The following is a 16,738-nucleotide window of genomic DNA, read 5'->3' as shown; positions in this document are numbered from 1 at the left end:
AAGGCAATTCAAAAACTGAATGCCGCTCTCGCAAAGCATTAACTCACCTTCGATTATTTATGTGTATTGAGTTTTCATGCGCTGAGACTTAAACAATTTCAATTCGTCTTGAAATATGTAATCATGAAGAAAAGTGTTCATTACACTTGTAAAAATTGGCCGTAAGCTATTTAGCCTCAATAATAATTCATCCTATCATAAAAGCATATTCACACAAAGCACACATTCGCGTCGGTAAATCAATTAACTGTAATTGGCAATTGAAAGGTAAAGAGAAAAATTGAACGAAAAAAAACTATACACGAGGGAGAGAAAATGTCATGCTCTGATGATTGTTTCTTTTCAAAATTCAAAGGGCTTTTAATCTATGAAATCAATTTTTTTCCATAAACCAATGGGTTTTCACAATCTTCAATAATTTTATTTTATTTTTCATTTTTTCTTTTTGCAATAGAAGCTCTAGAAAGGAAAGATGACACACCAAATGATAAGCTGCTGATATCATTGGAAAAGCAATTGAATATTGAAATGAAGGTAAAAAATGGCGCCGAGAATATGATCCAATCAATAAGCGGTGCGCATCATGGACGTGATAAAAAATTATTAGCAGAAGCTCAACAGATGTTAGCCGATTCAAAAGCAAAAATAGAATTTTTGAAGTTACGGATATTAAAAGTACGTCGCAACGGTCAATCCAGCAAAGTAAGTATGCGATAGTCGAAACATTTCAACAAAAAAAAAAAACAATTTAAATACCGAGAGGAATTGCATGAAAATTGTTTCCATTTTGCTTGAATCACTGACTAAATTTAGAAATGATCAACAATGGAAGAGAAAAAGATAAATAGCATCTAATCATAAAAATTGCGTCACAAACGTATTAAACTAACATTTTTTTTGTTTTCCTCGCTTCGGCAATTTTCTCCCTTTTTCTCTCTCTCCTTCTCTATTTTCTTTTAAATAGGTAACTGATGAAAACGGTGATAGTAGTGGTCGCGAGTTGGAAACATCACTTGAGGAGCGTATAGAGGAGCTTTTACATCGTTTACGAATCGAAGCAGCTGTTGTCGCTGGTGCCAAAAATGTGATACGTATCCTACAAAATAATAAAGTACCCGACAAAAAAGCACTTCAGGAGGTCAGTGATATACTTCTATATTTGTTTTGTTGAATTTTTGTTACTTTTGATCAGTTTTTCCGCAAAGCACTCCTCTTTATTATGACCAAAATGATAGTGAGAAGATCCTGTCTCTTTACGTATAGATATATAAACGTGTAAAATATCAATATTTTCGGAAATATGATTCAACGATTATGACGACGATTCAATCAGTATATGTGTGCCGTGACGCAAAGAATATGTGATGGTGCTTATGGTCACACATGTATATTCCACTAAAAAAATATGCTTTGAAATTCGATGAAAATTATTTATATGCAATGACCATGCGCCATTTTGGTTTCCATTACATGTTTTCTTTCGATTTCGATGAAAATCTAGTTTAATGTGTGAGAAGAAACAAGAAACAAAAAAGGTGCGATGACTTTTTGCTATTTTTAAAGTTGATCATTCGAAGGCCGAAACTAAACAGATAAATAAGAGACAACCTCGATGTCGTGAAGGAATTCATAGCTATCTGTAAAGGTGGACATGCGAGGAATTTATCCGAATAATGACCAACGTCAACGGCATTTAAATCACCAGAGAATCAACACACTAATCTGATGACATGATCCAAATATTAAAACTGGTGTCAATTGAACGAACGTTTCTATTCTTTGGTGAAAAATTATGATTTTTTACGGAATATTCAAAATTTTCATTATTATTTTTTTCTAAATCATTGTTTGAAGTGAGAAAAGAAAAACACAAAATTTGCAAATGTCTTTTTCGTGTATCTCGGTTCGTTGATGAAAAAAAAAAAAACTAGCAACAGTTTCTCGCCCGACACTACATGAATGAAATGAATAACAAGAATTTTATGCATCATTGCATCGGTTTCGATTTCTGTGGGCTTTCGTTCACATTCAATAGGTAACATGTAAGATGTTGTGCTGATCACGTATACACTGATCATCAATGCATCACTGGTTGTAGCAAAGCATTGTGCCTTGTTCGCTGTCAATTCCGAGAGCGAAGAAGGAGAAAAACAAACCGTATATCTAATGTAGTGTATTCGTAGCCGAAAGGTATTTTCAAAGAGAGTTCTATTAATAAATCACACATTTTGTAAATAAATTCGCATATGGTTGATTGCGCATTGAGTTACCGAATGATCGCGCGTTTTAGTGCGTATGCAAAAAGGTGTGCGCATGTCTCTCATTTGCAACGGAGCATACCAATATTGAAAACAATTCTCGCAGACAAATAAAATCGAGCTCTCTCTCTCTCACACACACACACACACACACACACACACACACACACAACGCAAATAGATAAACATGTATATAGTGTTGGAAGTTGCAACACAGCACAGCACGAATATGAAATTTCCGAAATCGAAAAGCCGAACACGAGACATTTGGGAAGATGAGAAACGAGAATGTGAAGAAAAAAGAAACACAAGACAGAGAAAAAACGCAATGCCAAATACGCGACGATTTTTCTTTGGCGATGCTTGACGTGGAAAACGCCATACATTTTGAACAAAAATTCATGTTTCATTTCGCTTCTGCGTCGAATTTTCGGATCAGTCGAATAATATTGAGTCCGTGCGCCTGTCGCATGCAAAGGAAACGGAACGCCAATTTAATTCATTGAGATAATACATTCGAATGCAATTTTTCCGTTGTTTTCGTAGATAAACATTCAAGTTTTGTTGTAGATGAACATTTTACAAATAGTAGCCAGTTGGATTCGTGTGCATGCAAGTCACATTTTCTCAACATGTGATCGAAGTGAAAAATTTTCAAAAACTTCTTCGACTAAATCAAGTGAACAAAATAAAGAAAGACGTATCCAATGTTGATAATTTGTGTGGACCGCATTTAATATACCGAAATAGAGAATTTTATGTGAATCTAGCGAAACAAAAAAAAAAAAAAAAACAAATAAAAAAACAAAATCCAATTTCATTTCGGTGGTGACAAACATCATTAGGAATGGCAATTTTCTCTTTTTTTCGAGTTTATTATGAATCATTATAACATCGCATACGAACAAAATACGATCATAGTCGACACATCATTTGAATCAAGCAGAATTAAGTGGTGAAGCGAAATTGAAACAGAATTGAATAGAAGAAGAAAAAAAAAATGTCAAGTCCACCGAAAATAATGGCGGAATGGATAGTACGTGCCCAATTAACAATAAGTCGACCCGATAATAAAACAAATAAAAGTGATTCGAATCATGAGCAAGACTCAAACTATTCCATTGACAAACAACCAACAATCGAACGACATTTCGACAACGAAAATCCAATTAAAGTTGTTTATAAATGGTCATCAAGTGATGTGAATACAGGCGATGCATCTTCAATTGTGGAAACGGTATTGAGTGCACCAAATAATATGTCGAATTTATCGAGCAAAGACAGTGGAAGTTTTCGTTCAACTGGTGGTGTCACATCGTCCGATTCCGGAATTGGGACAACATCAACGGCCGGCGGTGGATCAAATCAAATTGATACGTCAAAATATCGAAGCACTTGCAACATCATTTTGACAGCCAGCACAAATGTTATTCCCGAAGTAAATGAATTTGCTGAAACCTTTCCCACGACATATTACACATTGTTTCCAGACAACGAGGTGAGAGTGCACAATATATATGTACCTATGCCTTGAACACGGTGCCATTATAGCAAAATGTCCTCTTTTTATTGGTTCTCATTGTAGCAACATTCGGTTCAGAGTAATTTATCAAAACAAAACATTCTATCGGTAAGGGACGCTTTCTCGCAAACGAGTGATGGCGACATGAAAACATATATGACAAATAATTCATATCGTTCAGATGAAACTCTTAAACCGCTGCATCCACACACGAAACATAGCAGAGAGAGAAATTATAATAGGGTAAACCATTGAATGACCATCAGCAATGACTGCGAGATTTAAGTAATGTTCTAAATTTTTTTCGTAGACTTCTCCATCTAGCAGTAATTTCGTTACACCACCGGCACTTTCGCCATCATCTTCATCTGCAACAAAACCACTAGCCAAAAAACCATCACGAACAGTGCACATTGATGTATATTGTACAGGATCTGACGTTGAAGACAGTTGTTCAAATTCAAGTTGTTCCGATTCAGTTGATGAACCAAATGTTGCTGAATTGGAATCAAATTCAACACCACAAACCGTATTCGATTCAAATCAAATGAAACTTCATCACACACGCATAAATGATGATCAAACTTTACCGCGACGAGTCGTTGAAACAAATCAACATGAATGTTTACAAGGCGCAAGCTATAATTTACGTGATTATCTTTTAGCTCAATACGATTCACGTGATGAGGTGAATGAATCGAAGCAAATGCTGTTTGAAAAACATGTTGGCGGAATTACAGATGGTCTAAATACAAATTTTTCGAAACCAATACAACGTTTTAACAATACAAGAAATCGTTTTCACTTGCATCGTGAGCAAAGCGATGATTGTATAAGCTCGAATTATCCAAATTCGTCACATTCAACTGTTCGCGATTTAACTTGTAGTAGCATATCAAGTATGTTGGCTGCTTCAAGTTCCGCCGTACCAGATGATCTTGAATCTTCGTGGAAAGAAACCGATATGGATAATAGTACGAAAGGTTCGAGTATTTGTCCATCGGATAGTTTTGACTATGAGAATCGAGTTGATCGTTGGCGCATTCGACAAATGGACGATGCATGGAAGGATAAGGAAAAACGTTGGAAAATGTTTAGCTCATCCATTATGCATGATTCGATTGAAGAAAAAGAAACACCGGACGATTCGATCCGTGATTATGTTGATAATGGTAATATATATGCACAATCACAACCAACGGATGCGGTATTTGTTGATACCGAGTCAAGCCCAAAACCAAGGCCAATGTTTGGTCGCGGTAAGAGCATGGAACTACCAATAAAACATATGAAAGAACGAATTGGAATATCGGCCACATTTTGGAATAGAAACGATGGAAAACGAAAATCACCGCCCATTTTGATTCCAGGCTACACACGCGAACATTTATTAAGAGCGCAAAAATTCGGTTCGGTTATTGAAACCATTCGAAAGCCTGGTCATCATGTTGGTCCTGCAAAAAATCCCGATTGTCAATGTGAATATTGCCGTAGATGGTTTGCCGAACGACGCGATCATTTCCGTGAACGAGCATCATCGCTAGATTTAACGTTTATTGGCGGTTTGCCGAATTATCGTTACACACGCAACTATTGAATCAAACATTTGAAAAAAAAAATACATTTTTTATACACGCCATTTAGAAACATGTAGTTTGCATTTAATCGATGTTTTATTTTGTATAACGAATTCAGTCGTATACGACTTAAATATTGAATGTGATGAGAAACGAAAGCAGCCAAATAAAATCTATATGAATTCTAATTAACTCAAATATGAATTTCATAATTATTATGTCTGTAATAAAGCTATTCATGCAGAGCAATAATAAAATTTTACGAAATGTTTTCTTTGAATTATATATTTTTAACGAAAAAAAAAAACAAATATTCATTCAGGCTTTTACTCTCTGGCATTTTGTAATCATTGCGGGTTTCTTTTTTCAAAATAAAATTCCTTGAATTTTTAATTTTTAATCATTTTTATTTTTTGCAAAAAAAAAAAACAATTAGGCTCAAGAACGATTATCTGAATCGTCGCGGAAATTGGATTTGCTGCGTTATGCGCTGGAAATGCGACGTCAAGATTTCCCACCAGATTCAACCGTTGGTCAGCAATTGAAACGTGAATTGCAAAATGTTCAGGCTTCAAGTCCAGTTCCGGTTGCATATACATCGTTGCAACCATTTCGGGTTGGTATTGAGGGCAAGCAATTTCCAAGCGTGTCAACAATGGGCCGTTGTGCATCAATCACCGGCAAACTGGAAGTAAGACTGATGGGTTGTCAAGACCTGTTGGAAGAAGTACCCGGACGATCCCGTCGCGATAAAGACAACAGTTCGAGTCCCGGCGACTTACGTAGCTTTGTAAAAGGTGTAACCAGTCGTAGTTCATCGAAAAGTTACAGTGTTAAAGATGAAACATCATCCGAAATAATGGCCGTCATAAAATTGGATAATATAACAGTGGCACAAACATCATGGAAACCATGTTCACAACAGGCTTGGGATCAGCGTTTTTCCATCGACTTGGATCGATCACGTGAATTGGAAATTGGCATCTATTGGCGTGATTGGCGTTCATTGTGCGCCGTAAAATTTTTGCGACTCGAAGAATTCATCGATGACATTCGACATGGTATGGCATTGCAGCTTGAACCAAAAGGCCTTTTATTTGCCGAAATTAAATTCTTGAATCCAATGATCTCACGAAAACCAAAATTACAACGGCAACGCATGATTTTCAACAAGACACAAGTGAAAAATATGCCACGCGCAAAACAAATGAATATTAATGTGGCTACATGGGGTCGACTCTTAAAACGGAACACACCATCGATACAAAGTCAACCAAGAGGCAATGAGTCCCAATCAGCTGTTAGTTCGGCATCAACACCAACTGAAATGCCACCATCAACAATTCAACCATTACAATTAGTTTTCGAGACATCACCAGAAGATATGGAGCCAGTGTTCACGGTCGGTGAAGATCCTGATATAAATATTGCTGGTTTAAGTGGTGCAAGACCATTGGGTAAGTCATTTTTTTAAAACTCCAATTCAAGTTTGCAGTTGATTTTTTTAAAATAAACATTATGATTTCGTGACGTTACGTAAAATATTCAATAATATTTATGTATGTGTATTTGACAGGTATGCATGGCGTAACCGCTCTACCACCAGACAGTCCTCAAGTAGCACCACCACAACTACCACAACACAAACCAAGTCCAAATAACAATGTTTTACCACCGAAACCAGCACATTTAGCAGCACAGGCGGCAGCAGCTAGTAGTTTTAGACAAAAGAAACCTCCGATGCCTTCACCTCCACTCTCATCGCCACCAACATCAAAAGTCGATCAAGAGGTTAGATATAACGTACACGAATTTAAATGCACACGCCGTCAAAAAACAAGTGCACAACAAATAAAATTTTTTCATTCCCCCTTTTTATACAATCCCCAGTCCATTTTGTCCTTAAAAAATACCTTCAATTTACTGCAAACTGTTTAAGGGTTTTGTTTATTTTTTAAATATATGGTTTTGGCACTTTAGTTAGGGTTTATACCACAACAAAAAAACACACATACACACACACACACAATACATTACACTCGAAAAAATGTTCACTACATTAAAGGTGTTTCAAGGTATTTTTTTTTTCTCTAATTAATCTGTGATGTTTTGGTTTATTTAAAAAAACACAACATGTTTTCAATACCTAAATATAGAGCCTGAGTACTAATCAAAATAGTATATCGATTTAGATGTTAGAAAATACATTCATCCTAGCTTGAAGTGCATCAATTTTTCTGATTTCTCACATTAGACGAAATAGATGGAATCATTTCTTTTTCTTTTTTTTTCCTCCCATTTGTAATGCCATTAAATTTCAAATTTCATCAATATTTCATTCGTCTTTGTGATTTTGAACTCGATGCTGTTCGTACTATGTGTATAAAAAAACAACAACAAAAAAATGATTAATTCACGAAAATTTCGCCATGAAAAAACGGTCACACTCACTCACTTATCTCTCTCTATGTATAAATATATAATCCACGATACAGCGCGCTCAACAAACGATAATACCAACAACACCACCGATTCCGCAGCAACGACCTCAAATCGTATTCTCTTCTGAAGTGTATCATCGTCCAGTGTTATCGTTGCCACCGGTTGTTCTAATGGGAGGAGATAATAGTCAATGCTATACCAGCAGTCATAATCGTAACTCGTGTGGCCCATTGCATATATCAATGCCAAGTCCAATTGTTGAAATGCCTCCATCGCCAGCTCCTAATACATTGATGTATGTCGAATTTCCGGACGATGAAGTCGATGATGTTAAAATTATAGACGTGCATAATATCGTCGAGGTCAGAACCGATTTTCATAATTTCTTTCTTTTGCTTTTTTCGTTTTTTTATTCTCTGTTTATGTTTTGCCGCTTTTTTTTCGTTTTTAATTAATTTATTTTTTTTTTCAAATTCAGATTAGAATTATTGTACGATTTTTTTATATGCACTATTTAGTTTTGTTTGTTTAGCTTATTATTACTTATGTTTTGAATATTCTTTAGCTCTTTTTTTTAATTTTTCGTTATTCGTTTCCAAGTTGACTACCGCTTTCTCTCTCTCTTTATGATTTGCTTTTATATTTATGTTGAGTTTATTAGTAATAAAATCCAAACAAATGTTCACATCACTTCAATCACTCTTCGCCATAGCATATTTTGCTCTGCATTTGGTTTGTTCATGCTTCCAAGACATAGAAGCGTTATCGTGATTTTCTGGAAATTTACTTTATTTATTTAATTTTATTCAAAGAATCGTCCAAATCATCGAATCAGATCTTTTATAGGTCATCGCTGATAACAAAATCAATCGATACTCCTTCTGTGCATGTGCTTTTACTTCTTTTTTAAACTAATACTTCATTCAATTTCAACGGTCCAAAACAACCAAATAACAGTGTTTAGAAAATTCCCCCAAACAACTAATCCTTAAAAATGATGGGATATATATTTAGAATTGTACTGTGCTGATGAAATCAAAATATAGTTTTCTATCACTTTTTTTTTGTCTAATGGTGTGGAGTATTTTTAATGGTGATGGGAATACAAGCAAAATTAATTAAGCGAAGGACTTTTATTGTGATGAAAAAAAAAGAATTCTTTTAACCATCCACTTGAGACAATTTTAATATATGAAATATAATCCAAATCTTCAAAGTATTTGAGTAGGCACACTTGAGTCCGCCAATTTGACTGATTCTATAGTTTAGGATAAAAACTCAGAACAAATGGTGGCTATCAAAACAAGTAACATCCGTTTTTCATCAAAATTGGAAGTTTTCAAACATAGGATAATGTTACATTGAAATAACTTATTTTTTGCACACCAACACATGCGAAACAATTTATATTTATATTAGAGAAGATGGTTAAAAGGTTTCTAAAATATAAGTACACCAAACAGAATGAAGCATTAAGAGTTCTTTGTTCTTTCGCTGTGAAATTGCTTAAATTGAAATTCTCTGTAGAGCAGAAAGAAAAAACACAAATACTTTCACATTCAATAAAGAAGTAAGTATTCAGAATGCTTACTACATTGACTGAATATGAAATTTCAACAATTTTAAGCAATCAATTATATGATATATCAAAATGTACGATTTATTACAGATTTACGTTTGTATTTTTGATTTTTTTTACATTTTCGTATTTCGTCAAGTGTGCCTTTGAAATTATCAAAGTGATGATAAAAAGCATAATTATAAAATAATGGTTGATTTTATTTTTATTTGGTTGTTTTCTCTCGTATAGATCGTTCAAACGTTCGACAATTTGAACTTAAATAATAATGCTCAGTATGTGTCGCCTCCAATAGTACAGCAACCACAAACACCACAATATACTACGCAACAACAGTTGTACCCACAATTGCCAAGTACCGTCGATATTCCAGCGACAATTCCAAGCCAAGTGGCTGCCACACAAAATCGACGTCCCCAAGTCGCTCGTAATCTACAATACAAAGACAATGCATTCGAAACACAACAACAACGCCAACAGCCAACCGTACAACAAAGTGGCTTTACCATTGACCAATTTCGATTGCTTAGTGTTTTGGGCCGAGGTCATTTCGGCAAAGTTATTTTGTCACAATACAAAAAAACTGGTAAGAATGAGTGAATCCGATTGTCTGATTCTACCATAATAATTAAAATTTTGGATACAAGCGATTCATTAAAAAAAAAAAATTGATTGTGTTTCAGGCGAATACTTTGCAATTAAAGCACTTAAAAAGGGCGATATTATTGTACGGGACGAAGTTGAGTCGTTGCTGAGCGAAAAACGAATTTTCGAAGTTGCCAACACAATGCGTCATCCATTTTTAGTCAATTTATTTGCATGCTTCCAAACAGAGGTAATTTCACCATACACCTTAACTTCAACTAAATGTTTTATAAATTTGATATACCCACACACACTCTTTTACACATAAAATGCATTCGTTTTCTCTTTCAATCGAAAATGGAATTACCTCAAACAGCAACACGTGTGTTTCGTCATGGAGTATGCGGCCGGTGGCGATTTAATGATGCACATCCATACCGATGTATTTAATGAACCTCGTGCAGTATTTTATGCAGCATGCGTTGTGCTTGGTCTTCAATATTTGCACGAAAGTCGAATTATCTACCGTGATTTGAAGCTTGATAATTTGCTATTAGATACTGAGGGATATGTTAAAATTGCCGATTTTGGTTTGTGCAAAGAGGGAATGGGCTATGGCGATCGAACTGGCACATTCTGTGGTACACCCGAATTTTTGGCACCAGAAGGTTTGTTGAATAAAATGATACGATTGTCATATTTTTTTATTTTATTATATATTCGTCAATTTTGCAGTGCTTACCGAAACATCCTATACACGAGCTGTCGATTGGTGGGGTCTTGGCGTACTCATTTTTGAAATGCTTGTCGGAGAGGTATTTATTTCGATAGCTTTAATTTGTTTTGATTTTGATACAAACAATGTTTGTTTGTTGTTGACAGAAACGAGATACATTTGTGTCCGTAAACATAAATATGGCAATACAAAAACGAAATCTGAAGAACGTTACATAATTTTTTTTTACATAGTACAACTCCATACAAAAAAAAAATTATGTAACGTTCTTCAGATTCCGTATTTGTATTGCCATATTTATTCTTACGGACACAATTTTATATGAAATGTTTCTTTTAAAATTTCAGTCACCATTCCCTGGAGACGATGAAGAAGAAGTCTTCGATTCAATTGTTAATGATGAAGTTCGATATCCACGATTTTTGTCATTAGAAGCCATTGCTATAATGCGTCGAGTTAGTAGTTACATTTTATCTATTGAATATATTTCGTTTAATTTAAAAATTAAAAAATATAAATGTGAACGTTGTGATTGTTTTGTGTGTGTTTAGTTACTCCGTAAGAATCCAGAGCGAAGACTTGGCTCATCTGAACGCGATGCTGAAGATGTAAAGAAACAAGCATTCTTTAGGCACATTCTATGGGACGATTTACTATTGAGAAAAGTTAAACCGCCATTCGTGCCAACAATTGTAATTAATCAACTACACATCAAAATACGAATGAAAAACATTTATCGAAATAATTTCATTTGTTGTTTTTTTTTCTTTTGTCTCACAGCGACACATGGAAGATGTTTCAAACTTTGATGAAGAGTTTACATCGGAGAAACCGCAATTAACGCCGCCAAAAGAGCCACGTCATATGACCGATGAAGAGTAAATACTATTAGTATATTTAAAACTTATTTGAAACTTATGAATACTAGAGTAAATTACTATTCCATTCATTCGATTATTTTTCCATTACATCCATTTCAAAAAATCACAATATCAAAATCTATTTAGTATGTAAGAAAGTAGTAAGGGTTTGATCACACATACACACATAAATTAAAAACAATTTGCAAAAATTGAGATTTGGTAGTAGTTATTTCACAACAGAACGCGATTCCTAACACTACTACCAAATCTCAAATTAAAGCAATGTTGTTGCAAATGTGTGACGATTACTTTGCTTTTAAACTATACATATTTGATTTTCATTATATTACTTCCATTACATATTGATTAATTTCCATTACTTCCATTCTTTTCTTTGTGATTAACCCCAGGCAGGGATACTTCAAAGAGTTCACTTATACGGCAGATTGGTGTTAGCAATGTTTAATTTCCTTGAAGAGGCAAAATAATGGCAACACGAATTCTTTACGAAATTTGACTTGGTTCAACAATACATATTCAAGAAAATTGATTATATAGTTAAAAATTAGTATTTATTTATTTTTTAATATATATATATATGCAAAATAAAAAGCGCTCAGAATGAATGTTTCAACAAATAAATAAGCAAAATAGACAATCGTTGTACGGTTGCAATCAGTTGTCAATTACAAATTGATATTCGGACTGACAAACGACTGATTAACGATGGTGGAATTTAAAATCGATTGAGAGAATAATGTGGGAGGTCGACAGAGAAATATATTCATACACGTTCGTTTGGAGAAAATGGCTTAGTAAGAGCCGGCGGCAATGCAGAGATCAAAATCCACAAATACATAGGCAGCAAATAAAATAAGAGCAGCTAATAATGATAGATTTTAGTACTATAATCTTAAATGCGAAATGGAATTGATGCGGAACAATTATTGTGAATGCAAAAGAATACGAAGAGATACATATTTTTTATTGAAATATACCAATCAAACAAAATTAGTGCCCGAACACATAGAATGTTTTGTGATTATTTTTTATGTGTTTTTTTTCTCGTTATGTGCCTGAAGCAGCGGAAGAGCACACAACATCGCATCATTTTGTCATTCATGTTATTTGATAATTCAATTGTAAAAAAAAAATATATTTATATTAACAGAGAAGAGAAAACAACAACAACATAGAAAATTAACTAAGAGATATTAGATTCATGATATAAGATTTCATAAATGTTACAATGTGTCTTTTTTTTGGAAATGGAAAATATTGAATTGATCATCAACAAACAAAACACAATACGTTTTTTGCTGATTTTGTTTCTCAAACACAATTGTAACACGTTCGCTACTCATTAGAAAATTTGAATTACTTAAGAAACAACAAAATAATTATATACAAATGCGTGCTAGATTTTGTAGACAGTAAATTTGTCAAAAACATTTATTTAAAAAAAAAGATTACACATTTTTTTGCTCTAGTAAATTTGGTTAGATTTAAATGAAAAAAAGGAAACAAGTAAACAAATAAACAAATAGAAAATAAGAGTATTTTTTCGCCCAATTTATTCTTAGAAAATTTACACCAAGATATCGGTATGCAGAGAAACACTAAATAGTAAGCTTCCTAGAAATTTCTTATCACCGACGCAAAAATTTAACAACATTTTGATATTATTTTATTTTCCAAAAAAATTTGGAAACTGTTCAATTCTATTGAATGAAAAGGCCAATCTTCATTTCTTTCTTTTAAACAAAATAAAAAATACACTGTCTTCTCGATATTTAAGTTGTTGGTCATAATATAAATCTTCCACGGTTTCAAATTGAACGAGATTTATATAGAATTATTACAGTGTATTTAACACATTAAATAAAAGAAAAACCACACTGAATCAAATGAAATAATGTGTCTATGATTATTTTTTCTGTTAAGTAATTTAAATTTTAATTAATTGAATATATTTTACTTCGAGAAATTTAAAAACAATGTTATCATTAGACTAAAGTTTAATTAAAAAAATAATAATAATAATAAAAATTAAATTTAAATCAATTGCAATGCATTTTCAATATTTTACAGTTCATTTCTTGCTCGTTGCTTTTTATTTTTCATTGTATCCAAACTGCTTAGTCCAAGTATAAGTTTGTAGAAGGCAATTGTTGTACTTGAGTCAACAATTGCCAAACTGACTGGCACGTTTTCAGGATCATTGATCTCGTGAGCGTGCGCTTGAATTAATTCCTTTTGAATAGGTTCCGTCAATGTTAAATCTAATGTTTTACTCGATGGTATGGCCAAATAGAAACTTTCTATCGCATCGCCACTTTCATTACTCACAGTCATATATATCTTGTCAATTACGACGTTATAATAGTATTTCACATTTAATTTTCGTCGCACTGCTCGAAATAATGTCAAAAATAAAACAAGTTTTATGTGAGAATAAAGAACACCATATTCAAATGATATATGGTCAAAAAAAAGAATAACAGAAGGCGACATTACCTTCACATAATTCAATATAAAGTTGACAAGAGGCCGTTGTTTGTGCTTCATCCGTGCAACCGAGTGAGCGAAATTCTCTTTGCTGAAATGTATATATGTTTATTGAAAAAAATAAAACTTCCGATTTTCATAATTTGTTACACAGACCACCAGGTTTCAAATTCAACTCACCAGACTCCGGTAATTCATTTCCATCAAACAGTGTTTGTTTTTATTTGTCTCAAGCTCACATGTCTACAAAATCACACATGACATTTCTTGAAATGTCATAATTGCACGCTTGAAAACGAAATGGGTGCGTTTAATGCATATAAATATATAAATTATTGGAATGAAATGTATTCATAGAAAATATTTGAAAAATGAAAATCGAAAAGATTTTTTGGGCCCATTTTTTTTATTCGAATACTTTTTTTAAGACACAAAGACATAATAACAATCATTTTGAACAAAATATAGAATTTGAATTTTGATTTGGAAACATTTGAATCTTATGTGAAGATGTGAAAACACAAAAGACTCAAATATTTGCAAATCGAATGAAGAAGTCTGTCGTCGATTTAAGTCTGACCAATAAAATTTCGTTTTGAAATTGGAGTCGATCAACAGTTCCAATTTCAGATGGAATATTTTATTTGCTAACACAGACTTAAAGCGAGAAGAGACTCACGTGATTTTTTTAAGGGAAAAATTGCAATGAGTTTCGAAATATAATTGATATCCAAACAAAATAAAGTTAGAAAAAATAGCTAATATTGGAAATGCTTTTTAAAATGTGTAAATCGAATTGAAAAACGGTCAAAATGGGCCCTATCCATACGTTTACAAAAATGAAAAAGCCCATTCGAAGCGTTAATAGTTTACAATGTCGATTGTCAACGACCAGAAAAAAATCTTCGTTCAATTTATTTCGCACACATGACAAAACAAAGTGAAGAAAAGTTTTATACGTCCAAAAAAGCATTTCCAAATCGGGTATTTTACAATTGAGACATAAACATATATATATATTAATTGAGCTTAAAACACTGGCATCGAATTGGTTGCTTTGTGTGCTGTACCTGTTAGCTAAACAATTAATCGCTTTGTACTTGAACTAAGCCACTTTCTTTTTGTGTCCGAAGTGTGCATTAAAAATTTAATTAATAACCATGGAAGACAATTTAAAATAGACGAAAATATTTGAAGTTTTAACTCATATCTAAATAAAATCAGTATTTGTGTTGTGTATGTATGTGTCATTTTTATAGCCATCTCCTTGCGATTGAATCAAAAGCGTAAACGTGCTTTGATTTCCTTTAAGATACGCTGACGCCCAATGCGATTCCACAACAAATGTGGTTTATCAGAGCCAGACATATATTTTGGGCTTGGCTGGTAACATTCGAACCATACCTTTCCAGTTTTCGGGCATAGCATGCAGTGTTTGATGTCGATGACTTGGTGTTTGTTTGCAAATTTTGTGAGTAAAAATCGATTGAAATCATGCCATTTGTTTACATCGTCCTCAATGTGCATTCGATTTGCGATTGGAGCCAATGTTGTTATAACGATTTGAATGTTACGATGATAGCACATTTTCACCAAATTCATGTAATCTTGACACATATCAGATAAATCACGGCCGTGCAAAATGTCAACCGTTCCGAGATTAACAATAATTTTCATGTTATCCGTGTGTGGGTATCGTTTGATGCGTTCAGTTGCATCGCGTATACGCTGACCAGAAATGCATAAACCGCTTCGATGTATTTGTTTGCCTTTAGAGAGAATGAGAAAATCGTTGGAAAAAGAAGAATAAATAAAATCTTGATCAATGCACAATATATATTCAATTAGTGTCATCGCAATAATGCTGTATCGTTGCTTACGGTTAGTGAAACTGCATCCCAAATCGATTTTTGCCATTTCCATGAACAAATCATCACCAATCAAATCGTAACCAAACAACGATGCACTTGTCTTTTGGTCGTAACCAGACGAACTACCGCTGCCACAGCTATCATTGTTTGACGAACCGAAACTGTGACCACCGCCATTCATACGCTGTCGTTGATTATGTGAACCGTATTTTTGTCTGTGAATTACGAAATCAACATCGAGCATGTGGGAATTGATAAGAGCAACAATTGATTGGTCAATTTTCAAAACAATTGATCGTAAAATACACAAATAAATCGATAGGAGGGTATCCAGAAACAAAACGATTAATAAAAAAAGTCAACTAACTGTTTTCCATTGCGTGGTTCGTAGTTTCCATTGATATCGCCATTGCATGCGTTATGGTTACGGCCGACCTTACCCTTGTTGTTGTTGTTGTTGTTGTTGTTCCGAGCATTACGAAAACCGTTGTTGTATTGATTGCACGTGTTTGGAGGGTTACCATGTGGATTGGTTGATAAATCAAAATCTTGCTTCGGTTGATTGTTTGAACGATAAATTTGACCACTATGTTCGGCATTCAATGTTTTTCCACGTACATACCATAGTGTTTCATTTTTTTCATTAACAATCGATAGAATACCACCAATTTGATCCAAGTACTGAATCGCCGGATTTTCGCCTCTCCTTAACAACGACCAATGCTCGCCGGTACATTCATAGTACACATCTATATATATATATATATATATGTATATCCAGTTTGGAATTATTCGTT

The 16,738-nt window shown here is 33.7% G+C and overlaps 3 protein-coding genes across 4 annotated transcripts; 1 reads left to right on the top strand and 2 right to left on the bottom strand.

Moving 5' to 3' along the window:
• Nucleotides 1-450: 450 nt before the first annotated feature.
• LOC116351398 (serine/threonine-protein kinase N-like) lies at nucleotides 451-13,470 on the top strand. Of its 2 annotated transcripts, XM_031783494.1 has the most exons (13): nucleotides 451-702; nucleotides 965-1,138; nucleotides 5,794-6,814; nucleotides 6,934-7,148; nucleotides 7,853-8,161; nucleotides 9,610-9,964; nucleotides 10,062-10,213; nucleotides 10,340-10,631; nucleotides 10,699-10,778; nucleotides 11,047-11,154; nucleotides 11,251-11,391; nucleotides 11,480-11,577; nucleotides 11,973-13,470. In XM_031783494.1, the coding sequence occupies exons 1-13, from the start codon at nucleotides 529-531 to the stop codon at nucleotides 12,016-12,018; spliced, it is 3,165 nt and encodes a 1,054-aa protein (XP_031639354.1). In that variant the 5' UTR covers nucleotides 451-528; the 3' UTR covers nucleotides 12,019-13,470. The 2 variants fall into 2 exon arrangements, with proteins under 2 accessions (XP_031639354.1, XP_031639355.1); XM_031783495.1 differs by lacking the exon at nucleotides 7,853-8,161.
• A 161-nt stretch (nucleotides 13,471-13,631) lies between these two features.
• LOC116351400 lies at nucleotides 13,632-14,347 on the bottom strand. Its single transcript, XM_031783497.1, has 3 exons — nucleotides 14,251-14,347; nucleotides 14,080-14,161; nucleotides 13,632-13,973 (listed from the first exon to the last, which is right to left on the bottom strand). Exons 1-3 carry the CDS (start codon nucleotides 14,272-14,274, stop codon nucleotides 13,648-13,650), a joined length of 432 nt encoding a protein of 143 aa, XP_031639357.1. The 5' UTR covers nucleotides 14,275-14,347; the 3' UTR covers nucleotides 13,632-13,647.
• Nucleotides 14,348-14,468: 121 nt separating this feature from the next.
• Nucleotides 14,469-16,720, bottom strand: LOC116351399 (maternal effect protein oskar-like). Its single transcript, XM_031783496.1, has 3 exons — nucleotides 16,309-16,720; nucleotides 15,951-16,156; nucleotides 14,469-15,839 (listed from the first exon to the last, which is right to left on the bottom strand). The coding sequence occupies exons 2-3, from the start codon at nucleotides 16,120-16,122 to the stop codon at nucleotides 15,349-15,351; spliced, it is 663 nt and encodes a 220-aa protein (XP_031639356.1). The 5' UTR covers nucleotides 16,123-16,156; nucleotides 16,309-16,720; the 3' UTR covers nucleotides 14,469-15,348.
• Nucleotides 16,721-16,738: the final 18 nt, after the last annotated feature.

The sequence above is a fragment of the Contarinia nasturtii genome, unplaced genomic scaffold (genome assembly GCF_009176525.2).
Source record: "Contarinia nasturtii isolate CC-2019 unplaced genomic scaffold, AAFC_CNas_1.1 Cnas_scaffold_5360, whole genome shotgun sequence".
NCBI lineage: Eukaryota > Metazoa > Arthropoda > Insecta > Diptera > Cecidomyiidae > Contarinia > Contarinia nasturtii.
This window is presented reverse-complemented; position numbering and strand designations above follow the sequence as displayed.